The sequence below is a fragment of the Mus musculus genome, chromosome 11, assembly GCF_000001635.26.
Source record: "Mus musculus strain C57BL/6J chromosome 11, GRCm38.p6 C57BL/6J".
In the NCBI taxonomy this organism is placed as follows: Eukaryota; Metazoa; Chordata; class Mammalia; order Rodentia; family Muridae; genus Mus; species Mus musculus.
Genome location: NC_000077.6, coordinates 77,151,506 through 77,178,077, shown reverse-complemented (window position 1 = coordinate 77,178,077; position 26,572 = coordinate 77,151,506). Strand labels below are relative to the sequence as shown.

The 26,572-nt window shown below is 40.1% G+C and overlaps 1 protein-coding gene across 16 annotated transcripts in view; it reads left to right on the top strand.

Moving 5' to 3' along the window:
* Efcab5 (EF-hand calcium binding domain 5) overlaps positions 1-26,572 on the top strand; it is a 126,324-nt gene that overhangs the window by 38,150 nt on the left and 61,602 nt on the right. For 10 of the 16 annotated variants that reach the window (XR_003949461.1, XM_030246082.1, XM_030246081.1 and 7 more), the window contains 4 exons: positions 5,617-5,773; positions 9,139-9,187; positions 14,232-14,302; positions 26,105-26,260. Coding sequence is in view for 14 of the 16 variants with exons in the window: in XM_030246082.1 (XP_030101942.1) it covers positions 5,617-5,773; positions 9,139-9,187; positions 14,232-14,302; positions 26,105-26,260 (433 nt within the window). In the remaining 2 variants the exon portion in view is untranslated. Of the gene's footprint in view, positions 1-5,616; positions 5,774-9,138; positions 9,188-14,231; positions 14,303-24,094; positions 24,143-26,104; positions 26,261-26,572 lie in introns of those variants that run through there. The other 6 variants (XM_017314599.2, XM_017314592.2, NM_176965.3 and 3 more) reach the window with 4 other exon arrangements.

The window sequence follows — 26,572 nt, the reverse complement described above, 5'->3', positions numbered from 1 at the left end:
AACCATCCGTAATAAGATCTGATGCCCTCTTCCGGAGTGTCTGAAGACAGCTACAGTGTACTTACTAAATAAATCTTTAAAAAAAATAAAAGATCTGGATCAGGTGTGCTGTACATTTCTGGATTGCATTTCATTCCTGATATAGTCAAGTTGACAACTGAGAATAACCATCACAGTCCACCCCTTGTCAACTTGGCACACAATCATATCTCTTTATGTCCAAATGAAAACAATAGCCAGGGCATGATAATGCCTAACATGATATACCTATCCCTTGTACAACCATAAATGCATTATCAGTTTAGAATAGGTAGCCATGTCCCTTGGGGAACATCCTTTTCACAAGATGGAAACTTAGCTGGGTGGGATGACCTGAGGTCACCCCTCCCTTAATATGTTTAATTTGTTGTCTCCTTGAACACAGGATTTAGCTCTATTCTACTTCCCGGTGCCCCTTTAACCCTGGACAACACATTCTGTATTTTTCCTTTCTCAGCTTGCTACATTTGATCAAAATGTTCTTCATAAGAGTGAACCACAGGGCAGAGTCTATGCTAGGCTGATTTGGGGATTCCTTTGATAATGTAATCAATCTAAATCTCTTCACTTTAGCCTCAGGCAGACTCTTCCGGCAAAAAGCAGCTACATTCTTCACTAAAATATCACAAGAGTAATCTCTAGGGAACACACTAAAATTCTTCTCTGAAACCTCTTGAGTTCAAATCACTCTCAGCACCACTGTCCTCCATGCTTCTACTAGTATAGCCCAATAAGTTTCACTTAAAGCATCCCACTACTTTCTTAATCCAAAGTCCCAAAATCTACATTCCTCAAAACAAACAAACAAACAAACAAACAAAACCCATGGTCAGGTCTATCACAGCAATGCCCGACTCCTGGTTCCAACTTCTGTCTTAGTTAGGGTTTCGTTGCTGTGAAGGGGCACCATGACCAAGACACTTCTGATAATGGGAAGCATTTAATTGGAGCTGCTTACAATTTCAGAGGTTTAGTCCATTATCATAGTGGAAGCATAGCAGCCTACAGGCAGACTTGGTGCTAAGAGTTCTACATATTGTTTTCTGCTTTTACAGTGCTCCTTTCTTTTTGAAATTATTTATGGATCTAAGCATGGTGGATCACAATTATAATCACAGTTATAACTGGGGAGGCTGAGGCAGGAGAATCACCATGAGCTTGTGTTTATAATTTTTTTAGATGCCTAAGATTATTAGGAAATAAGTCTTCATGCTTGATAACTGTAAGAAAGAGGGTAATCTTATTTTCACACTTACCTTTAATTTGGAGTGATGAATATTTAATTTTGAAATCTCTAGAATTCATTATTAATATTTAATGAGAATATTATGATAGAGGTTTTGTTATCTTGTAAAAATTCCAAATAGGCCTGGTTAGTTGTACATCCAAATGCCACTGATGGGATGGATAAATGGATCAGTGATTAAGATTATTTATTGCTCTTACAGAGGACTGAAGTTCCTAGCACCTACCCAGTGGCTCATAACTATCTGTAACTCCAATTCCATGCCCTCTGCAGGCGAAGACCTATATAAGCAAGCAAAAAATACTATAAAATACTAATAAATTTTTTAAAAAATCTATCACTGACTAGCCAGTTACTTAAGGTTTTAAGTCATTATATATTACACAAGGAGTTTATTATTTATAGTTAGATATATGCTGAATAAAACAAGAGAAACTAAGAATTAAGTAATTATAATAACTTAGACACATGTCACAGGTGCATTTTGTAAAGTACCCATCACAGGGATAATAGAAACATGCTTAAGGACTGGCAAAAGTCTGGCTTAGCTTTAGGAAATTATGATCCCAGAGTCTGAAAGATGACAAGCACTAAACTATCACTTGCAAGCAAGGTATTACATGCTGTGAAGTACGCAGGAATGGCTTGTTGGAAGGTTTGGAGGTTATTAATTGCTAGGAAGGCAAAAAGTCACCTCCACTGTGATGGTTATACTGATAAGAGCGAAAACTGCCACACTGGGTGGGGACACATGGAATTCATAGGTCTGTGCCATTCACACCAAGGTGGTATTTTAATGGTCAAGGAAGAATCTTCATTTAGATTGTTCTGGCTAGTTTTGTGTCATTTTGACACAAGCTAAAAGGAGAGAGCCTCAATTGAGAAAATGCCTCCATAAGATCTAGCTATAGGGTATTTTCTTAATTAGTGATTGATGGGGGCGTTTGTGTAGTGCTGGTGCTAGGTAGGAGCAAGCGCAGGGCTTTGTGCATGCTGGACAAGCGCTCTACCAACATCACTGCATCCTTAGTCATCCCTAGTCTTTATTTATACTCTCTAATCGAGTTTGTACTGTTAATTCAGAACACTTGTTCACATGAAGGAAATGTTTGATTATTTAGTTCTTTTCTTTGTTTGAGACAGGGTCTTGCTACAAAGCCTAGGCTGGCTGCAAACTCACAGCAATCCTCCTGCCTCAGCCTCCCAAATTCTGGGTACAAAGTGTATACAATCATACCTGACTTTATTATTTAGCTTTTATGTGTAACAATGTGTGTGTGTGTGTGCACACGTGTGCACGTGCATATGTACAAGTACGTTTGCAGAGACCAAAAGTCAATCTCAGGTTGTATTTCTTAGGCCTTGCCCACCTTTTTCAGACAGAGTCTTTCACTGATGAGAAACTCACCGAGTAGGTAAGGCTGGCTGGCTAGCAAACCCCTGGGTTCCATCCACTTCTGCCACCTCCCCAGTGCCAGGATCACAAGGGCATTCCTACACTGCTCACCTGACCTTGTCTTTTCTTCCTCGTCTTCTTCCTTCCTTTCCTCCTGCTCCTCCACCACCTCTACCTCCTTCTCTTCTTCCTTTCCCTCTGTTCTAACTCAGATCATCAAGCGTGCAAGGCAAGCTCTTTGCCAGCTGAGCTATCTTCCCATCCTGGGAGCTACACTTAGAATCCATTTGTAGGTTACATCTACTCTATACTACCCAAAGTTACAGTGTTGGATGGTATAGAATTCTGTTGGTTGGTGTAAGCATTCTCATAAAATAATACATGCAACAGAAATGTTATCCGTTCCCTGAAAGAATGACATGATCAATTTAAAATGCATTTGGATTATATTTGGAAGCTCATACGCAGTGTCCCTGAAGCACAAAGCTAGATTTTCTTTCTAAATATGGGCATCATGGTGTAGGAGAATCTGATGTCTCAGCTAAGACCCAAAGCATGTGGGAGACCTAGTCAGGCAAAACGAGGGGGAAAACATTTTGAGCAGATGAAAATGTGACAGGAAAGTAGCTTCGTGCATCTATTTTTGTGTTTTATGAGAGTCTGAAGACACTCAGTACTTACGATACTGTTCCAATCACTTGTGTGTTCTGCTGTCAGATGCTAAGCTTTATAATGGCAGAATACACAGTAACTGTCCAATAAATGCTTGTGTAATAAGTGAGCTCGGCTGACAGAGTGAATGAGCGGGTGCATAATGAGAACGCCAGCAGTAAGACACGGGGTAGAACAGAAAGCCATGCTGGAATGTAGATGGAAACTGGAGACATTCTGTACTGGGAGAAGAGAGAAAAGGGCAGTATGGGAAGAGGTGGGTGAGGAACAGCTGAAAGGCCCCGGAGGGTTGGCTGTGTTTAGAGGAACTTAGCCCTTCCTTCAAAACACTAATCAATTACTCTTTGAGAAGTTAATGCAAGACTCTTCTGCACTGTTAACCTGCTTCCCTGCTGCTGTCTTCAAACCTGAAAGTTTATTTTTGGTGGCTTCTATTCCTAGAGATTTACAGAGGTTTTGCATGGGCATAAAGCGCATCTTCCGTTCAGCACTTTCTTTTGGACCGTTAGAGGGATCTAATGTCCACATTCTCCGTGAAAGGGTTTTGTTTTTTTCCATCTCAAATCTGCAAGATTGCTTCAGTCTTTCCTCATTGGAAGATGAAAACCTATTCCAAATGTTGGACCTGCAAAGAAAAATTCCCTTCACACAGCTGTTTTTATTATTCTGAGCCATGTGATTTGATTTCAGTCAGCACAGTTTGGGGTTTGTTTCAAAGTTCTAACTGTGATGATTAACATAGGGACAATTGAAGCCTCCATTCTCTCTGCTCTCAGCCTGGTGATGCATCTCTGGCAGAGGACAATAGTCACTCTTGTACTCAGGACTTCAGCAGGGCGGCAGAAGCATTTGACTCCAGCTAGATTGCAGCAACAGGCTGAGATACGCTCCCAGGCATATTCCTCCAGTTTGGTCCAGAGCATTGGAATGACCTGGCGTGCTTCTTATAAGAACACTTCCCAGGCTTCTCTCGTAGTCTTGGGATCAGAGTACCTCTGGATGACTAATTTGTCCAGAGAAGAAGAAGGCTAAAGCTTCAGAGTTCAGAGCAGATGTGTAGGGAGGCCTCGATGTGTATTCTTGCTACTTCTTCTTGTAAAAGGCAAACAAAGACAAAACAAAGCCTATAAACCAAAAGGCCAAGAACCTATAAATTGACTAATTATACTTGTATATATTTATAGGGTACAATGTAATGTTAAGATTTATAAATAGGTAGCATAATTAAATCAAGCTAATTAACCGCTCTCACCTCAAATAATCATCAATCTTTATGGGGAGAACATTAGAAAGTTATACTCTTAGCAATTTTAAAATATGTAATATTCTATTATAAACTATACTATTGTGCAATGGGAACTTTTAAAAACCTATTCTTCCTTCTAATTAATGTCTTTTGTTCCCTTTGGCCATTATCGCCTCTGTCACCACCATGGTACTCTTGATTTCTATAAGTTTGGTTCTTTTATACTTTACTATGTAACTAATAACTGGTGGCATCTTTTTTCACATACCAGGTTTATTTCACTTAGCCTAATTCTCCAGTTCTATTCATGCTTCACAAAGAGTGGAATTCTGGGGTATTTTTTAAAGATACATAATAACCTATTGTGCTTATAGGCCAATATTTTCTTTGTTCATTCAGAAGTGATTCTGTATTTGGCTACCATGAATTGTGTGGCAATTAATATATGAATGCAAACTTCTTTTAACAAACCGATTTCAAGTCTTCTGGGGATATATCCAAAAGTAAGATTGCTGCATCTTTTTGGTAGTTACACGTCTATATTTTTCAGATGTCGCCACAGTCTTTCATAATTACTGTGTTAGTTAACATCCCCACCAATACTTCTTAAATATATTGTTTACTTAGGTAAAAAGTGAAGTAATAGTAGAAATTAGCCTAAGATGAGTGCTGAAGGAAGAAAGACAGTTCCAGGGTTTAAGTGAAGCCCTGGATTCTGCCATTGAACTATCTGAACCAAACCAAGGGTTTTTTTTTTTTTTTTTGTGTGTGTGTGTGTGTGTGTTTGTTTGTTTTTGTTTTTGTTTTTTGTTTTTTTGTTTTTTGTTTTGGTTTTTCGAGACAGGGTTTCTCTGTATAGCCCTGGCTGTCCTGGAACTCACTCTGTAGACCAGGCTGGCCTCAAACTCAGAAATCCGCCTGCCTCTGCCTCCCAAGTGCTGGGATTAAAGGCGTGCGCCACCACTGCCCGGCCAAACCAAGGGTTCTTAGCATGCATTCTGTGTTCTTATACTCCAGAATATCCAAGATGAAGGAGAAAGTGAAAGAGAAGAGAGAACAAAGAGAGTACATAAGCACAGTCAAAGTCAAGGTGGCCGGCATGAGAAAGCAGGCTCTGGAAGAGCAGTTCAATGAATGGGTTCTCAACCCCAAAGGGATGATTCCAATAGTCGTGGTAAGAGGGAGAGCACACGTGGGGATGTGTGGAGAGCACACGTGGGGATGTGTGGGGCGCACACGTGGGGATGTGTGGGGTGGGCACGTGCTAAGAGGGAAGTGCTAGCATGTTAAGTGGAATGTCAGAGGCTTCCTTTGAAATTCCTCACCAACACCGAACTAAGCCAATTCTTGACCTGTTTACTCCATAGCTTATTGATTTCTTCAAAGTTTTCTCTTGGATATGAGAAATAAAATACAAATCTGGCAAGAATTTTAGCAATCTTGAATCTGATAAAGGTTTCTAACATAATCAGGTAGGAAGACAAACTTCAAGTTCAATACCAGCTTGATCTATGTAGTGAGACTCTACCTGAACAACATACACACAACACTCTCTTCCTCTCTCTGTCTCTGTCACACATACACACACACAGTGAACAAAATATATGACAAACACTTCACCAGTGATATATAATATGCAAATGGAAAATCTACTTGTGAGACAATGCCAACATCACCTGCCATTAAAGGATCGTAGATCAAGTTTTACTACTTTTATTCATTCCTTTGGTATGGGGATGGGGGTGTATGCACCTTCCAGTGGAGAGCAGAGAACAGTTTGCAGGAGTCAATTCTCCCCTTCCACCGTGTGGGTCCAAACTCATGCCATCAGGCTTGGTGGCAAGCATCCTTACCCACTGAGCCATCTGACCAGGCTTAGGAATTTTGTGAATTAAACTAGAAATGAAACACTACTCCCCACTTATGATACTGATTACAGTCCAGAGCACTAACAGCCAGGGCTTTGAGGAGTTACAATAGTGCGGACACTCAGTCACTGCTACTGGGATGCAAAGAAGCACAACCACCGTGAAAGACTGTTTCTTATGAAACTGAACAAAGTCTTGGAAGAAATAAGATCCATAAGTCCAGCTGTGGGTAACATATGTGAGGTTTCTAAAGTAGTTATATCAGAGAAGCAAGCAGGACTGCAGCTACAAGGGAAAGGGGGAGAAGAAGAGGAGTAAGTCTTCAGTGAGTGTAGGGTTTTAAATTTGTGAAAAGAAAAATTCTAAGTATATGTAAATGTACTGGGCACACACACACACACACGTACTGTTTACAAATAACTTAATGTCAGAACTTAGGAGACTGAGGCAGGAAGATTACTATAGGTTTGAGACCAACCTGGGCTACATTGTAAAACTCTTGTCTGTAGAGCTGGAGAGATGGCGCAGCATCCAAAAGCACTCACTGGCTGCTCTTCCAGAGAGCCCTGATTCAGTTCCCTGAACCCAATGGTGCCTCACAACTGTCTGTAGCTCCAATTTCAGGGGATATGATGCCCTCTTCTAGCCTCTGAGGGCATCAGGTGCACATGTGATACATAGACATACATGCAGGCAAAACACACACACACACACACACACACATGAAAAAAAACACTCTTTCTAAACAAAAACAATTAACTTGGTAATTTTTGTGTTTCTTTTAAACACACAAACTAAACATACTTTTAGAATGTATAATTCAATGATAGCAATCTTTTTTATTTGCCCAAATTATTTAGTTCCCTGTCCACACCAACTCCTGGGTATTGATGTATGCATCAGCTTACTTGTAATTGCCCACACAAGGAAGTGACTTGGATAGCCTGCATTAAATGGCTACAAATCAATTGGTGTGTCAAGCAGTAGAATGTCGGTGCTTAAAGGGAGGGGGATCAGGCCATGAGAGCGATGGAGGAGACTCAAGTGCATGCTACAGAGTTGGAGAATCCACGCAGAAAAGACTGACTATCATGTGATTCCGGTGACATGACATTCTAGAACAGGAAAAAAAGTATGGAAAAAGTAAAAAGATGGGGTTGCCATCAGGGAAAGGAAAATGAATAGGTGGAATGCAGGACTTTTATTTTTAAGTTAGCATTTAAGTAAAATGTTTTCAAGGCATTTTCATATATGTGGAATATATGACACAAATATAAAATTATGTATAAAATAGATATTATAATATAAATGTCATATAAGATATATGATACAGTATAAAATGCATGTAATGTATATTTATGCTTTGTTCTTAATTCATCCTCCTTTCCCAAAGCCTTCCCTCATGTCCTCTCCTTCCTCTCATCTAGTCTCCCTTTCTGCTTTCAAGTCCCACGTGCCCATGACATCCTTCTGCACTAACTCTCCTCCCTTTAGATCTCTTGTTTGTCCCTTGTGGTCCCCACTCTACTTCAATGACATATATATATATATATATATATATATATATATATATATATATATATATATATATATATATATATATATTTGAAATCAAGGCTCCTCATGTGAGGGAACACTCAGTACTCAGAACCATCTTGAGTTCTACTCACTTTCCTACAATGTGATTTAATGGCTCTGTATTGCAGAATAGAATCCTATTGTGTACATGCCCAACACTCTCTTTATCCATTCCTATGTTGTTGAGCCTCAAAGCTGGTTCTATTTCCTAGCTATTAAAATACAAAATATTTGAAGATAGTGAAACAAGCCTATGTAATACTACAGTGATAAATGCCACCATTATACATTTGTCAAACCCCTAGAACATACAGTACCAAAAGTTACGGCAGCTATGAACTGTGGGCTTTAGAAGAAATGATGCATCATTTGTAACAGATCTTTAACTCTACAGCACTGGATATTAGTAGTCAGAGAGTGAGTGGTGTGTGTGTGTGTGTGCATGCATGTGTTACACATGCCTGTGGCAGGGGTACTGGGTATTGTCTGTTCAGTTTAGCTTGAATATAAAATTCCTCCATAGAAATTATAATCTATTTTTCCTGGTATAAAGGGGGTTTATTTGGGGGGAAGGGAAGGGAGTGATGGCCTAAAGAAGGGGTAGAGACAGACATTCTGGAATAGAGCCATGAGGGCAGAGAAGGGAGACAGAGAAGGATAGAAAGGGGTGAGGAGAGAAAGAGAAAGAGTGGCCAGGAACACCTGGGAACAGAAAGAGGAAGCCTAAAATCTATTTTTTAAAAGGGGCCAGAAGAACTCTGCAAATTTGTGTTTAGTAATTAGAGGATAAGGAAGTAAAGAGAATTCTCAGGATTGCCTAGATAGTGGCAAAGGTGCCTTATCTCCATCACACTCACCATCAAAGGGTGCTAGGTAAGTCCCTGGACGGGACAAAATGGGATTATTCCCAGTGTCTCGTCCTCACGCAATAAGAACAGAAATCAATGAGGGCATACATGAGAAAGTACAATACTAAACTACACAGAGATCCGATCACCTGGAACTTAGAAAGACTATACATGGCTTTTAATCTAAAAAATGAAATATGTGGTCATTGGGGAGTAATATGTTCTCTCCCCTCCTTTCTCTGCAGATTCAGAATGTCCTTTATGATTTTTTTCAGAAGCCAGAGCTGCATCTTGGTAAATATACCTATTCATTTAGCATTTTCAGTTTTCAGGAAGGAGACTGAAGTTATATAGTGTCTTAGTTAGGGATTCCATGTAAACTTCTGTCTTAGTTAGGGTTTCCTTGCTGTGAACAGACACCATGACCAAGTCAACTTTTATACGGACATTAAATTGGGGCTGGCTTAAAGGTTCAGAGGTTCAGTCAATTATCATCAAGGTGAGAACATGGCAGCATCCAGGCAGGCATCGTGCTGGAGGAGCTGAGAGTTCTACACCTTGATCCAACTGCGGCTGTGAGAGGACTCACACAGTGAGGGGGAAGGGGAAGAAGGGAAAGGGAAAGGGAGAAAAGGGAAGGGGAAGGGAAAGGGAAAGGGAAGGGAAGGGAAAAGGGAAGGGAAGGGAAGGGAAAAGGGAAGGGAAGGGAAAAGGGAAGGGAAGGGAAAAAGGAAGGGGGGAAAAAGGAAGGAGGGAAAAGGGAAGGGAAAAAGGAAGGAGGGAAAAAGGAAGGAGGGAAAAGGGAAGGGAAAAGGGAAGGGAAAAGGGAAGGAGGGAAAAGGGAAGGAGGGGAAAAGGGAAGGGAAAAGGGAAGGGAAAAGGGAAGGGAAGGGAAGGGAAGGGAAGGGAAGGGAAGGGAAGGGAAGGGAAGGGAAGGGAAGGGAAGGGAAGGGAAAAGGGAAGGGAAGGGAAGGGAAAAGGGAAGGGAAAGGAGAAGGGAAGGGAAGGGAAGGGAAGGGAAGGGAAGGGAAAAAGGAAGGAGGGAAAAGGGAAGGGAAGGGAAAAGGAAAGGGAAGGGAAAGGGAAGGAGGGAAAAGGGAAGGAGGGAAAAAGGGAAGGGAAAAGGGAAGGGAAGGGAAGGGAAAGGGAAAAGGGAAGGGAAAGGGAAGGGGAGGGGAGGGGAGGGGAGGGAGGGGAGGGAAGGGAAAAAGGAAGGGAGGGAGGGGAAAGATAAGACATGCAAATAGAGGCATATAATTAAAATTTTATGTAACTATGGTGAGAGAGATGTCTCAGTGGTTAAGTGTGATTGCTGGAAAATTGTAAGGCTTGTAGTTCAGCTCCTAGCACCCAGGTAGCAAGCCCGCTGACATGAAAACGGCTGTAACTCTAGGTCTGAGGGGGTCCAACACCCTTTTCTGGCCTCCAAAGCACACTTCCCCCACTTCATTTACTCACAGAGACAAATAAATAGATAAAAGATCTTTAAAAAGTTATATGCACTGTATATAAATATACAAATATTTGGTTACAATGTCACTAGAAGAAATAGTGAATATTCAGACCTTTTTAACCTACTTTTAATGAATAGTTGGATATAAGAAAAGTAAGATCCTATCTAAGTAACTATCTTCCTTGTATTTGACATTTTAAAATAAAGGCAAAAAGAATTTATATATTCATATGTGTATCTAAATATACATCAATATATATATAGTATATATATATATATGTATATATATGTGTGTGTGTGTGTGTGTGTGTGCTATTCTCATGACTGGGGCATGACAAATGCAGACTTACATAGATGTGCTGCATACAAGTTCACATTAAAATTGCAATGTCATTTTCTATATATATAAAACACAATTTCTGAAATGGTGGGCAACTACTGGTTAAATGCCAGAATAAATTTTACATTCAACCCTCACTCAAAGAGTTCACAGTAGTTATATTCTCAGAAAAATACAAGAGCAAAATGAGTGGCCAGCTGTCTAGCTCAGTTGTAGACCATGCACTCCCCAAGCATGCACAAAGACCTGGGCTCAAAGCTCAGCAAGGACAACAACAGACAATAACAAACTGTTCTCTGTAATTACATATAAAATAAGCTCTAAATTCAAAATTATTATAAGTAAACTTTTCACCTTTTTCAATGTCTGACAGGAGGGGGGAGCCTTTATTGCATAGAAATTGTGGGAATTCTCTCTCTGCACCGGCTTCCCCCCACACACTTTAACAACAAACGCTTTCCCACAGATTTCTACTGTGCGCACCAGGACGAGAGAACAGCTCCATAGGCTTTCGTGCATTTATTTGAGACTCAGCCAAGAGAAATCTAACCTGTAACATAAGAAGTAGAGCATAGAGTCTCAATCCTGGGATTCATGTGATCATGTTTGCTTTATTTTGTCAATTTGAGTCAGGGACTCACTATGCTAGCTGCTGCTGCTGGCCTGGCACTCTTTGTGTAAACCACCCCGACTGGCCTGACACTCACAGAGATCCTCCTGTCTCTGCCTCCCAGCTTAACACACTGGTTTTTGTTTGTTTGTTTGTTTGTTTTATCATTTGTGTTTAGTAAGAATATTTTTAATTCTGTCCTTGCTCCCCTCTCCCAGTTTTTTTGAGACAGTCCTTCTGCATAGCTATCTCTGACTGTCCTGGAGCTCACTCTGTAGACCAGGCTAGCCTCAAACTCACAGAGATCCACCTGCCTCTGCCTCCTGAGGATTGGAATTAAAGGTGTGAGCTACCACCACATCCAGCCCTTTCCTTGCTTTTTAAAATAAGGTATGCTTCTTAGCATCTTGTTTGCTCCTTTCTGAACATGATTTGGGCCTTCCTAACAACATCTTCCTCCTGCCTTCACTCAACCTGGTTAAAAACTAAGCTTTCCCCTCAGCTCCGCCTCCACTTTGTTTCCGAGATTTTTTTTTTTTTTTTTTTTTTTTTTTTTTTTTTGGTTTTTCTAGATAGGGTTTCTCTGTGTAGTCCTGGCTGTCCTGGAACTCACTCTGTAGACCAGGCTGGCCTCAAACTCAGAAATCCGCCTGCCTCTGCCTCCCAAGTGCTGGGATTAAAGGCGTGTGCCACCACTGCCTGGCTTGTTTCTGAGATTCTTTGCAATGACTTACTCATTTGTTTTGGGTGAGAGTGAGTAAGGGGTGAGTTAAGAAACTTCTTTAGGATCCTGATAATAATTAGAGAAATTCTAATCCATTACCTCCCACACAGATGAGTGACCAAGCCCACTCAGTCAGTCAACAGGTTCTCCAGCTCAGGAGCGAGGATTAAAAAGAAAAAAAGACAACTAGACAATTGTAGCATGACCCCAGCGAGTTCGGAGGCTGAGGCAGGTTTATTTTTTCCCAGTCCGCTTTTATACCATTCTAACTACACGCAAGGATTAAGGGCAAGTAGTACAATGAGGAACAAGCAAGACAATAAACAAAGTCCCATGATCATTCCTGTGATCAATGTTACTAAGGGCTCATCAGGATGATCAAGATATCTGAGCCTACTTCCCAGTCCTAGACCAAAGTCACAGTCATGCCTGAACCCTACTTCTTTGTTCCACCCTAAAATCAGATTCTTGCCTGAACTTACTTCCTTGTCATCCCATCATCCCCTAAGGTCGAATTCCTGCCTGAAGCCCATTTTCTTGTCCTTGGCCAATGTCAGATTCCTGCCAAGAGTCCCTCAAAGGCTTTCGATAGATGAGTTTTCCCCGCTTTCCCTTTTCCACATCATATTTATTTATTTGTTTGTTTGTTTATTTGTTTATTTATTGTCTATATCATTCAGCATCTGTTGAGCCCTCCCTTGGTTCCAGACACCACGGGCAGTAAAAACACAAAGGAAACCCTGACGGGATCCTTCCCCTGAGGTTGTTCAGTGTCCAGCCCTTGCTGGTAGAAACCAGTCTAGTCTGCACAACTTCCCGGAAGTGGAAGGGCTCTTGTGACCATAAGTGGTACCTCCTACTGCCAGTTACAGAATTCAAGAGTACCTGAAGAATCTTCCCTATGCCTTTGTCCCAGTCCACGGTAGGTGGAGCGGATGTATGAAGCAGGAGAGGGAGTAGTGCCTTAGTTCTTTCAGCATAAAAACTGTGTCTTGTCTCCTGGCAAGATCAACATAAACTATGTAATTATCATATTAAATGGAACTTTTTGGGTTCGTTTTTTTCTGGAGCTGAGGACCAAACCCAGGACCCTGTGCTCTCTAGACAGGTCTTCTACCACTGTGCTGAGTCCCTAGCCTCTAAAGCAGGGGGTTAGCATTTCCCTTTGCTATTCACCCCCATCCAGGAGACTGTTTGATGGACTCTTGGCATCTTCATTTCTTGGTTCATTTGCACATTAAGTGTGGTTTTCTATGTTTGCCTTTGGCTTTCTCATCTCCTGACACACTGCTCACACACCCTGGATTTTCTTATTCTAACCCATGACTCTAGTTGACAACTCTCAATTCCAATCTGTCCCCCCTGAGCTCCCGATCTTCCATGGAAAGCCTGAAATGATTGGTAAGAAAGGAAAGTTGCTGATGAAAATGATGATAATTATTACAACAAAATAAATGACCGAAGTGTCAGCACTTATATGTGTATTAGGAAGTGCATGGAAGGCTCCAGAAAAGATTACAGGCTCTGGAGTCAGGGGGAAGATGCTCGTATCCACACACGATTCATGATGTCACCCACAGAACAGTTTTCTGAGATGGTGAATAGCCTTCATATTATTTACATCTTTTACTAAAAGACTATATCCACATGGTGTTTGTTAATTTTGGAGACATTAAAGACAAAGAAACTTTAAACTGGATGTGGGGGTGGGGCACACCTCTAATCCTAGCACTCAGTGGGCAGAGGCAGGTAGATCTCTGTGGGGTTAAGGCCAGTTAGGGATATGTAGAGAGACCCATCTTTAAAAATAAAGTAAAAAGTAATCTAGCTCTTAACAAAAAAAAAAAAGACACATTTTAAAGAGAAGTTTACAGAGCGGCATTGGTTTAGCTTTCCTGGTATAAATACTCTTATAAACCTACAGTGGCCTTATTTTTGGTCATTTACGTTATTATGCATATCTTTTGTACTTTATTTCAACCTAGTAATTAAAAATTTAGGTTCATTCTTTTTAATATAGAGGTTTCTTGGTTAAATAAAGCCAGGAAAAAACCCTTGGTACCAACTGGGATGTCACCCAACTATAAATTATTCACCATAACTATGGATAGATACTAGTTAGGAATAATTTTAAGTTCTATGTTATAAGAATTAAAATATGAATTTATTACATCCAGACTAATTCGCAAATAACTTTTATTCTAAAATTAGAATCACGTTGCAAAGATCTGGTTATTATGAAATCGGTGGATCTAGGATTGAACCAACAGCAGTTTGTACAAGTAAGGAGCTACGTTATTAATGTTTGTATCAAATTATTCTGCCAGTTTCAATCAGCCTTGGGTAGATGTCACATATACAGCAACTGAGGATTAAATCAAATTAAAGAATAAACCCTTATCATTCTAAGATACATACTTCAAAATATTTAACCACTCTGGAATTGGGCTACAATTTTCAAATAGCTCCTCTATTTTCTTTAAATTCATGACATTCATGATACAAAAATATGAAAAACTTCTACTGGCACCTTCTGATAAGATCAAGAAAAAAACCTCATCATTTTATGTTCAGTGAAATCTGATTATACAAATACAGTGAGATCTAAGATTCAAGGTCTACATGGTATTATCAAACCTGAGGAAGTATGATTCTACTGTAATGGAATAATGAAAGAAGCCATTTTGTTAGGCAGGTATCATGTCTGCTACAGCCTGCTTTTGTGTGTTGTTTCCTCTCTTCCTCCAGTTTTTCTGTAACAAGTCCAGGAGTTAGTTTAGCTTTCTTGTTTCCTCTCATACACTTTTCCTCCACTGAAGGTGACAACCATGCAGTAGATAGAGTTTTTGTGTGAAGGATTTCTTACATCCTTTCTGGAATAGTTCTTGTCTAGATCATATACCAATGAGATACACTACTCAAAAACCCAGAGAACATTATTGGGTAGTTTGGAGGAGCCAGAAGAAATGACTCAGCCAGTCAGGAAGCCTGAAGACCTGAGGCTAACCCCAGGAACCCAGAAGATGGCAGGAAAGGACCTACTCTGAGAATGATTCTCTGCCCTCTAGACACTTGCATGCCTGAGGGGGAAAAGCTCAGAAAAGGGGAGGCCTTTTCTCTTTAACGTAATTATAGATATAACTTACATTTCTTTGCAAAAATTGATTCTCAGTGCTGCTTGCCTATTTGTCTTAGTAGTTTCTCTACAAATAAGCAATTTAGAAGATGCTCTTATGTTTAATTATAAAGTAATATGAATTTTAACCATATATGAAGTATATCTAACTAAGAAAGTAATATGGGCTTATTTTAGAACATCACAAACAAAAAGGTAAAGAGAAAAATGTTAAGTCTGTAATTCTATTACCAGCTTATATCCACTGTTAACACTGTGATATGTTTGTTCCTCAGATCATAATATCAAGTCACATTTTTACTCCTTTGGCTAGTTCAAACCTTTCTTGGTTTTAAATTCTTGCTTCTTTCTGTTCTTACTGGCCTTTTGGAAGGCCATTGGTGAGGCAAAAAGAAGCCCAAAAAAGTCAGCACCATGCAGGGGCTGAGGTCCTGTGGTCCCCAGGCAGCCTGCCACCTTCCTTTCAGCTTTCATGGTCAGGATTAAAGCTTTTTGTAAACCAGGGATCTAGAGGTTTTAGTTGCAAGTAAGTTAGAGAAACAGGGAAAAGCGCTCCTTCCCAGCCTGGTCCCTAAACCATCTTAATGGCAGTGTAATGCTTTGCTACGTGGTTATGTTTACTTAGTCATCTGTTTATTGACGGACAGTTACTGTCTCATACTCCTAATAAAACTATACAATACCTACATATAAATCTGTATTTACAGTTTAAAACTGTCTCTCATCCTCTCAATATATATGTTAAGTCCCTGACCCCTAAACTTTAGGGCCTAAAGTGGGTGTATTAAAAAAATATTCAGAGCTAGGAGTGAATTAGGACCAGTGCTTTATAACAAGTTCTCTCATTCTCTCTCTGTCTCTGTCTCTGTCTCTGTCTCTGTCTCTGTCTCTGTCTCTCTCTCTCTCTCTCTCTCTCTCTCTGGAAAAGGGGCACACACATGTGTGGTTGTGGGCATGTACACTATGGAAAGTCAATGTGAGGACAGAGCAAGAAGGTAGCCATCTGCAATCCAAGGAAGAGACATTATCTGACGTCAACTCTTTGAGCCTTCAATTCAGACAGTGCAGTCTCTAGAACTAGGAGGACATCCGTTCAGTAGCCAGAAATGTCTAGTCTAACTGTTACTCGAGCCTGACAGAGCACCAGTCATTTGTTTAGAATGGAGTCCCAGAAGTGGAACTGGCTAGGTCAAAGAAAGAAGAGCTGAAAGTTTTGGGTGCCAGCTGTCACGTTGTGCTGTTGATTGCTGTGATTTATTCTCCCACCAGCAATGCACAAGAGCTCTCCTCCTACTTGAGCCCAGTCAGTTAGCACTGCTAGGAATGAGAAACCTACAATTTGATTATTTTTCTTCTTTCAATGCTTGAGATTGCACATGCTGGGCAGTCACTGCCTCTGAGCTATGTTCCCTGAGCCTCACTTTTTTTTTTTTTAACAGAAGTTAAATATTTTCATGTTAAAATACTTTATTGTGTGACCTAGTCATTTGTATTTTTTTCTAATATGAACAAGCTATGTCAGCAACATGGGCACGTTGGGGTCTTTCCACATTTAATGTGTGATGCCATGAATTCAAAGACAATTCAATTTCTTTTACCTTAATTCACCAGATATCACTGTTTTCCCTTGGTAGACACAGTCATTGGCAATAGTAGATTCTTTTATTCCAATCTTAATTACTATTGCTAATAGTAGTTAAACAGTATTAACAGTTTTTAAGAGTATTAAAGTATAATGTTCTTTACATGAGAGAAAAAGGCGGAGACAGAGAGAGAGAGACAGAGAGAGAGACAGAGAGACAAAGAGACAGACAGAGAGGGACAGAGAGAGAGAGAGAAAGAGAGACAGAGACAGAGAGAGACAGAGACAGAGACAGAGACAGAGGGGGGGAAGCATTATAGGAGGCTTCAAATGGGTAAAGAGTCCACAGAGAGACCATACTGAAGGCAGCTGATTCAGACTCAAGGAACTGTCTTTGGAGAGGTCAGATAAGCTTTATGAACTGCAGGTGCAGAGTTGTCAAATGCTGCAGGGTGGGGGAAGGGAGGGCAGTTTTAGGGTCAGTTTGAACCAATCTGCTTGTCCCTAGCAGGAGAAACTTCACTTGAGCTGGAGCCCAGGTCACAGGTAAACACACTGCTGTGGCCATTTTACCGGATGGGAAAAATGACTTTAATAGTACCAAGGGGGGGGGGGGTTGCGTCATCCTTTCGTCTGGCGTATTTAATAAGTGCATAAGTCTGTGTTTCTGATATGGTTTTGATATCCCCATGCATCCGGGTGTTCCTGACTTAAACTTGAAGTTCCTAGGTTGTTATACTTTATTGTATAAAGAGGTTGCTTAGCAGGCTGTGCCTTGTGGTTTGTGCTACGGTTGTTCACTTGCACAAACAAGACATGAGTCATTCTACCTCAGCGTTTGTGCTGAAGACGGAAGAAGCTGCTCTTTTAAAAAATGGGATCACTTAGGACAAGCCCCAGCTTGAAACAAGTAGAAACAAATATGGACACGAGCCCAGTCTCCATATTTGTCCTACCTTTTGATGTTTACTTTAAGTTAGAACTATAAATGCTCGTTATGTATTGTTGGCATTGTGTATGATCGCCAAGTCTAAGTGCTTTTCAAATTTCCTCAACTTTTTTGTCTTTTATTATTATTATTTTGGGGGTTGTTTTGTTTTATTTGAGACAGGGGCTCTCTGTGTAGTCCTGAGTGTCCTGGAATGCACCCTGATGACCAGGCTGGCCTCAGAGATCTGCTTGCCCCTGCTTCCCAAATTCTGGGATTAAAAGTGTGTGCCACCATGACCATCTCAAGTTTCCTCAATTAAAAAAAAAAAAAAGCCGGGCATGGTGGCGAACACCTTTAATCCCAGCACTCAGGAGGCAGAGGCAGGCAGATTTCTGAGTTCGAGGCCAGCCTGGTCTACAAAGTGAGTTCCAGGACAGCCAGGGCTACACAAGAGAAACCCTGTCTCGGGAAAAAAAAAAAAAAAAAAGTAAAGCTAGTCTCCACCTTAGAAACATTTGTGTTAATTTTTGTGCAAACGAATCAAGAGGTCATTTAAAGGTGCTTCCTGTGGCTCCCGCGCTCACTCGGAGCTCTCAAGATCCACACGCTCGTCGCTCTCAGGTGTTTTTATTTTTAGGATGAGCTTGAAAATAATTTTAACAAGTAACATAAAGAATACAACTTGGTTTTCCTTCTAAAACGATAGCCAAATATACAGCTCCTTATGGAACAAACTTTTCTGTTACAAGTAGCCAATTTTCCAAATGAGAAAAAAAAAATCGGAATCATGGTTTGTCTCCAGAGGAAAAGGAAACATTTTACAGAATTTGATAGAAATGTTTAGCACCCACATAAATTCACGTTTTCCAGAAACAGGAGTGTTCTCTGACATGAAATCCCTGAGAGTATGTGGTTTTTAATACATCACCTAGTCCTCCTTTACTATGAGACAAGTAAAAGCAGGAGGACAGCACAGTAAGAACAACAACAATAACAACAAGTCTTTTCTATTTTTACAAACTTGGCTAGAAATAGACATGACAATTTGGAAATAAAAATTTCTAATCACTCCCAGAATTACTAGAGAATCAAATGAATAAGGATTTGGGTGGAGGCAGTAAGACAGTGTGTGTGTGTGTGTGTGTGTGTGTGTGTGTGTGTGTGTGTGTGTGTGATGGTCTGGTAGTAACAACTACCTTCTCATCTCTTTAGCTCTTTGGAGATGAAATTTAACCTTACAAACTGAAATGACTAGTTAATTCTTGTTCACTGGAGACTGAATTTATTCTAAGGCCCCTATTTTACCATTGCCAAAGTAGCATTATTGGAATTTTAAAAATAATATTTAGGGCTGGTGAGATGGCTCAGTGGGTAAGAGCACTGACTGCTCTTCCGAAGGTCCGGAGTTCAAATCCCAGCAACCACATGGTGGCTCATAACCATCTGTAACAAGATCTGACTCCCTCTTCTGGAGTGTCTGAAGACAGCTACAGTGTACTTACATATAATAAATAAATAAATAAATCTTTAAAAAAATAATATTTATTATTTTTTATGTATGAATGTTTGTCTGCTTGTATGTGTGTCTGATGCCCTAGAGGCCAGAAGAGGGTGACAGATCCTATGAAACGAGAGTCACAGAAGGCTGTGAGGTGCCATGTGGGAGCTAAGAACGGAAACCCAGCCCTCTGCAAGAGAACAAGTGCTCAGAGCCACCAAGGTTTCCGCCAAATCCTCAAAAAAATTTTGAAAACACTATCATCAAAAAAATATTGTAAATATGACCCCTACTTACTTGAGAGGGAGAGGGTAAGAATTTAACAATGTCCTCTTAAATGTAGCCTCTCAGCTGAGCATGGTGGTGCATGCCTGCAATCTTGGTATTTGAGAAGCTGAGGCAGAAGAATTGTGAATTAGAGGCCAGTCTGGGCTATGGAGTAAGACCATGTATTTAAGGAAAAAAAAAAAAAGCCCAAACAACCAGTCTTTCTAATTTTAAGATGAATGATCTTTTTGCATTTTAAAAATAAGACACACTTGACACTCATTGTGTGCTTTTGATAAACCCCCTTTCTAATTCCCAAAATGTTTTAAAATCAGAACCTTGTCCATCTCAGGGGCTGTGACTTTTCATAGACAGGGTGGGGTGCTATATTTGTCTTATAAACAAATCACCTAATATAGAATGACAAAACATATTAAGAGAATTGATAAAGGAAGAGCAGATAAATGAAATAAGTGGACAAAACTGGGCAGGTTTCAACATTAAACATTAAAAACCCAGATTAAAATTATTTTTCATATGTCTAAATGATAAAATATAACATTTTTAAAGTTTACAATTTATAAAGATGATAGTGCTCTCTTAAATCTTATGGCAGCACATTGCAAGAGAATATATAAAAGAGAAATATATTAGAAATATAAAGATAAATGAGCAAAATCACACAATAATTATGGAGCTATTAAAAACTTCAGTGGTAAGAACTTTGTTAGGATTTAATTCACACATTATTTCTTTCTTATTGTTGCTAAAACAAATTACTATGAAGTTAGTTTCTGAAAACAACACAAGTTTATTCTCTCACAGACCTGGAGACCAGAAATCCAAGATCAGCAACACGGGTCACAATCGGGTGTTGGCAGGGCTGCAGCCCCTCTGGTGGGTCATCTGCCCCTTCCAATCACAGGCTGAAGTCCCAGAGAGGGTTGCCTCCAGCTTCTGGTCACTAGTGGGTGTTATACTCACAGCATTACCAACCTCTGCCTCTATAGTGATGTTGCCTCCTCCTCCTCCCTGGCTGAGAAAACCCACTTTCATACAGACACGTGTGATTGTGTTTAGGGTTTACCTGCATAATTCAGGATAGTTTCCCTGCCCCCAAACCTTAGTTTAGTCACATATACAAGTATTCCTTTTCTGCATAAAGTATCATTTACAGACTCTGGGTCCTAATGGTTATTCCAGGCCATTATCCAGCCCACTATACAATACCTTATGCCCCTTTAAAGGTATACAATTGAATGTATTTTAATATATTTTCAAAATGGAGTAACTGTCTTTAAAATCCACGTTAGAATACTTTCTTCACTGAATAAAGAAGCCCCATGCCAGGTAATGGTCACTCCCCCTTGTCTTCCAAACCGCAGGCCATTGGCGGCCACTAAGGTACTTTCTGTCTCGGTAGTTTTGACTCTTTGGGATATAGTCATAAATGGAAACACCCAATGTGATTTTTGGCTTCTTACACTTATGATGTCATGTAGGTTCACCCATTTCAGCATGCTGCTTTTTTTTTATTGCCGATGACATTCCTCTGTGTGGGCATACACCTTGTATTTCTCCAGTCAGCAGTTGGTGAACATTTGGGTTGGTCTCACTTTTTGATCACTGTGAGTAAATCCTCCCGTTAACATTTGTGTATGCATTTTACACTGACACATGTTTCCATTTTTCTTGAGTGTCTATCTACAGAGGAATTTCTGGGCTACATAGTCAGTGTTTCTAGAAGCTTCCAGACTGTTTCCCACTTTCCGTTCCCAGCAGCAGCAAGATGACGCCCAGTGCTCCACATCCTTGCTAATGTTTGCTATTGTTAGTCTTTAAAACTTGTTACTACATTAATCTGTTTTTGTGCCCCAGCACATGTGTGGAGGCCAGAGGTCAACACTGAGTGTCTTCCCTGGACTCTGTCCACCTTATTTTCTGTGACTGAACCTGGAGCTCACTGATTGGCTAGGCTGCCTGTCCATCCAGCTCCATAGCCTGTCTGCCCCCACAGCGCTAAGGTTAAAGGCACATGCCACCATCACACTCAGCTTTTTGTGTGTGAGTGATGGGAGGAGGGGGGCGTCAGAGCTTCTTATCATTATGCAACAAGCATGTTATAACTGAACCATGTCCTCAACTCCTTATGTCTAATTTTATGGAGTATTGGAAAATGTGTACTCAGATGAGAAATTATAAGATGAGATATCCAGCTATTTTGTTGATTTCTTGCCACATTTTAGGCATTATTCTATGTGCTGTTATCATGGATTAAAGTTGCAGAAAAGTCACAAAGGTATAGAAGTCTGGAAAATACGTTTTTTCTATATGGCATGAGATATTTATTTTATAAATATATAAAGTTAAGATTCAGAGATAAAGGGTGAGAGGGGAGCAATGGTCCTTTAATGTTATTTCATTATTAAAAGATCTTGTGATTACAAGGCATGTCTGCCCCTGACAGTACCCCTCTTCCATTTCAAAGAAGGTGATAAGCATCAATATCTCCATGTGCAGTTATTTCAATTGTGGCAAGCTAGCCACGGGGCAAGAAATACCCTAATTTTATCTGTAGACAGAATGCTGCCCCAAAAGGACAAGTGGACACAGGATAGTTGATTGCTTTATTCTGCCAAGACAGAGTAATCTAGTCCTTCATAATTCCTGCTTCACTTAAGGTCTGTCAGATGTTCTGGGCCAGAGGGCTGAAGATAGATGCTCCAACATTGTAAGGAATGTTGGGAACTGTTCAGGCAGTCAGCTGTCTCTGCCAATTGTTTTAAGTTTTAAAAGTTGTGTTCCTGCACTTCTTGCATACACAAATATTTATTCCTTCTTAAATCTCTGATGTGATTGAAGACTAGATATAGTCTCACAATTAAACTTAAATTGTTTAGCATTAAAGAAGGTGTTCTAAATTTTAAGAGAGAGATTTTAGATGAAAATACAAGTTAAAACCAAAGATGATTTAGGAACAGAATTGTAAACTCATTAAGTTAAGATTGATGATGAAATACTTTCTCTAAAATGCCAAATATAATGGACTGGACATTATAAGTATATATCATTACCTTATAATTTGCATAGTTGTCATAATTATATTTGTAGTGGTAATATTTTAATCTGCTCTAAACTCCCCAGCAGGTGCACATGCACTTCTTGCTACTGCCCCAATGTTATGGATTCATGAATGAAAGGCACACACACACACACACACACACACACACACACATACATACACACACACACACACACACACAGACAGCCTTTTATTTTAATATGCCTTAAACAATGGCTAAGCACTTCCAGAAACCTCCCCACAGCTAACACTCTGTCCCCTCTGATATTCCTGAATTATAACTTACTAAAACCTATATCCCACTTTGGCCACCACAGGCCCAGGCCTGCAGCCCTCCTGGGCCATGATTTCTGACTCTTACATGTTGGCAGTGTCTCCGTATCTCTGTTCTGCAGTTCCCAGGCCAGGACCTTCTCCTTCCCCAACAATGGAAATTCTCCTCCTCCCTCGTGTTCCTTGCCTGGGAACCTCAAAGTCCCACCTTTCTCTTCCTGCCCAACCATTGACCACTGGCAACTTTATTTGCCAATTAGAGCAACTGGGGGCAGGGACTTGAAGCATGTTACATACAAACTCTTGTGTAATTTGGGAACCCATAATGCAAGCATTAAATCAAATCCACATTTTTTTCTATATGGCATGAGATATTTACTTATAAATATGTAAGGATAAGACTCAGAGATGAATGGTGAGAGGGGAGCAGTAGCTTGGGCCCCATCAACTACAAAGCTCTGCAGAATGCTAATGAGTTTACGAGGCGTTCATCAGCCTTACATCATCTTCTCCTTTTTTGCTGGGTTAGCCTGTTAACATTAGTTTTCTAACATGTCTGAACATCTCTTCCTAAACTCAAACATACACAATCAGACACGTTAATTATAGAAAACACTTACCTGGGTCAAACCCAAGAAAATGTTTCTTAAGCTAAGCCAACCCAGACCACAAAGTGAGACCCTATCTCAACAAAGAAAAACTTGCATGAAATATTTAATATCTTCATCAACAACTCACTGGGCCATCCTGTGTGGCACAGAGATAGCATCCTGAGCATTTGCTGTCTTGCTTTTGAGATGAGGTCTCACCATACAGCCCAAGCTCTCCTTGAACTTGATCCTCTTACCTCAGCTTCCTATGTTAGTGGCTTTCTAGGCACGTGCCACTGCACCTGGCTAACATCACGTGCTTTTCAAGAGGTTTCCTTTACAGCTGTCTTATTAGCACCCACTTATGAAACTGGAAGAAAATATAATTTTAATATTGGGTTTAAAGACAAGATAGCAGCTACAAGTGTGGCCCAGTGGAGGCACCATGCCATCCGATTGCCCTGTGATCCCGGATACGTTTGGAGAAAATGCAGTCCTGAGTCATAAGATGAGAGATCACAGAAAGGGAGAGACTAAAGCCCACAGATGCTTCTCAGTCTCTACCATTCTCCTATGTATCTGTTCTCTGATGGATAAATGAGCAATAATGGTCTCTTCATTGAGTACAAGCTACTCACTTCTTAATCCTGTTTGTTCTAGTAAATAACAGTTCAAAACAACCATTTGAGAATATTTTCTTCTTGTTCCTCAGCTGTTAGGTGCAGCACAGAAATGCATTGTGAGAATGTTCTGTCACAACAAAGTAAGAATATTTGTATGTACAAGTGGGAGTTTATGGCTCTTGTGTGTGCCGTTACATGGCTGTGTGCATATGCTTTTCTTCTGTTCTTATAAGACATGGTCAGTTCTCTGTAATTATTCTATTTAGAGGTGAATTTGTAGTTAAGTGGGTGACTGGTTGGTAATCTTTATGTTATATGACTAACACATATCACAATTAGACTATGCTCACTCAGAAAACCCATAGGTTATAAATCCAGGTTTAATTCTTGATTCAGTAGAAACCCCACACCAAAAAAATTCACATGGCTTTAGTATTAATTCCCAAATACTAAATAGACTATAGAGTGATATTTTTATCATGAACCAATATATTTTCAATATTAAAGGATTGATCCATAATATAAAAATTTGAATCATATAATAATTTTACAGTATGAGTAATTTAGAAAAATGCCTAATAATTAAGCAAAAAGTCATTAGTGATAAAGGATAAGATCTTAGGCTACTGAACTAATTAGGGCCAATTCCCCCACATCATCCAGCTCAGAGGTTCTCGGACGTTTAGCAAACCTATGTCCCCTCTAGGGCTTGTTAAAACCCAGACTGATCTCAACCCCAGGATTTCTGATGCAGTAGGTCAAGGGTAGAGCTCCAAACTGTACTCCCAACACACTCTCAGGCAATGCTGGTGGTGTATGGAGCATACTTTGAAAATCACTGGACTCATTCAGCTCTCTTAAGTATATATATATATATATATATATATATATATATATATATATATATTTGTCAATTGAAAGGACTGACTTCCTGTTCTATAAGCAAAATGCTATTCACTGATTTCTTAAGCACCTGAAGAGTAAACAAGAAAAATGGCTATAAAGTTATGGCAGAGAATACCCAGATTCTGTGCACAGGGTGTATACATTCCTGTGACCTCACCATGTCCCTCTGAGATAGCTGTTACCGTGACACCCATTTTGCAAGTGAAATAGCAGGGAAACCAAGCCCAGAACCCAGACAAAATTTTAACCCTTTATGCTGCTCTGTTTCTCTGGGTATTACATAGGAACTTAACTGTGCTCATTGATCCACCAGGAATCATGATACCTGGTGGCTGAGGATGTATCTCAGTTGGTTGCCTACTATGCCCCAGCACAGCATAACCCAGGCATGGCAGGACATGGCAACTGCAATCTCGGCAGTCAGGAAGAGGAGAAAGAGCTTCAGAAGTGTGTAAGACGGTTCTTGTCCTCACTGGAGTCTGCGGCCAGGCTGAAGATGAGACCTTGCCTCCAAACACACAAGCAACCTTTTTTGCAAGTTAAATAATAGCTTATGATATTTTCACATGGCTACAAATATATCTTTTTAAAAAGTTAATGCGTATATTTGCTGGTGTCTTCATCTGTGTGACTATAAACACACATATGTGTAGGTTTCCTCAGATGTCAGAAGAGGGTATCAAGCATCCATGTGGTACACAGACACGTGTGCGGGCAAAACATTTACACATGTAATATAAAAATAAATTGGAAAGAAAGAAATTTAAATGTGCCCATGAACATGCAAAACCATGTTCTATTTAAAACAAATGACTGGTGTTCAGTAGCAAATTATGAAAATGAAACTTTCTTCACATCCATGTTAATTATGTAACAATTGCAAGAACTAGAAATCCACTTGGCAGGACTGAAAATGAAATGTGAGCGTTCCAAGGGCCTTAGGAACAGACCAGAACATCCAGGTTCTTTTTCTCTGTGCTCTCTTTAAGTTTAATTTCATGGTGTCTCTTCAGACACTAGAGAAGGAACTAAGATGAGCCTGCCAAGTGCCACACACATGAAAGCACTGTGGTAAGCACACAATGTGGAAACATTTTGCAGCTGATATCATTCATATCCATGGACAGGAAATCATAGAGAAGGTCAAAATAAAGAGCATGGTTCTAAGTCATCGTTTATCCTGCTTTCTTCTGCAGTACATTTCTTCATACATCACAGACTTGAAAAGCGAAGTCTTTGAGGAATTCCTTAAACACCTGTGCCACAGCGCAGAAGAATTCCGGGAGATCATACTGACTGACATGCGGAGGCAGATGTTTGCAGAACTCTTCCTACAGTGCGACAGTGGGAAGGTAGGTGAAACACCACAAACTCCCTCTGCTCCTCACAGTTTGATGTGAGGGACCAGCCTTGACGTGGTGCTTGTTGGTGATGTTCTAAATTTCGAAAACATCGAGTTTGATGATGGTGGCCTACTGACCACTATTTGGTAATGAAATTGGTGACTAAGGGGGAAAAGAAATACAGAGCATACCGTCTACGCCTTTAAACTCTAAGATTAAAACCTGACTTAGCAGCCACTTTCTCAAACTGCTAGAAAGTTTTTTGATCCTATTCTAGAAAACTTTTGTTTGTACCTGTCTTCTTATTGAATTGGCCCACCC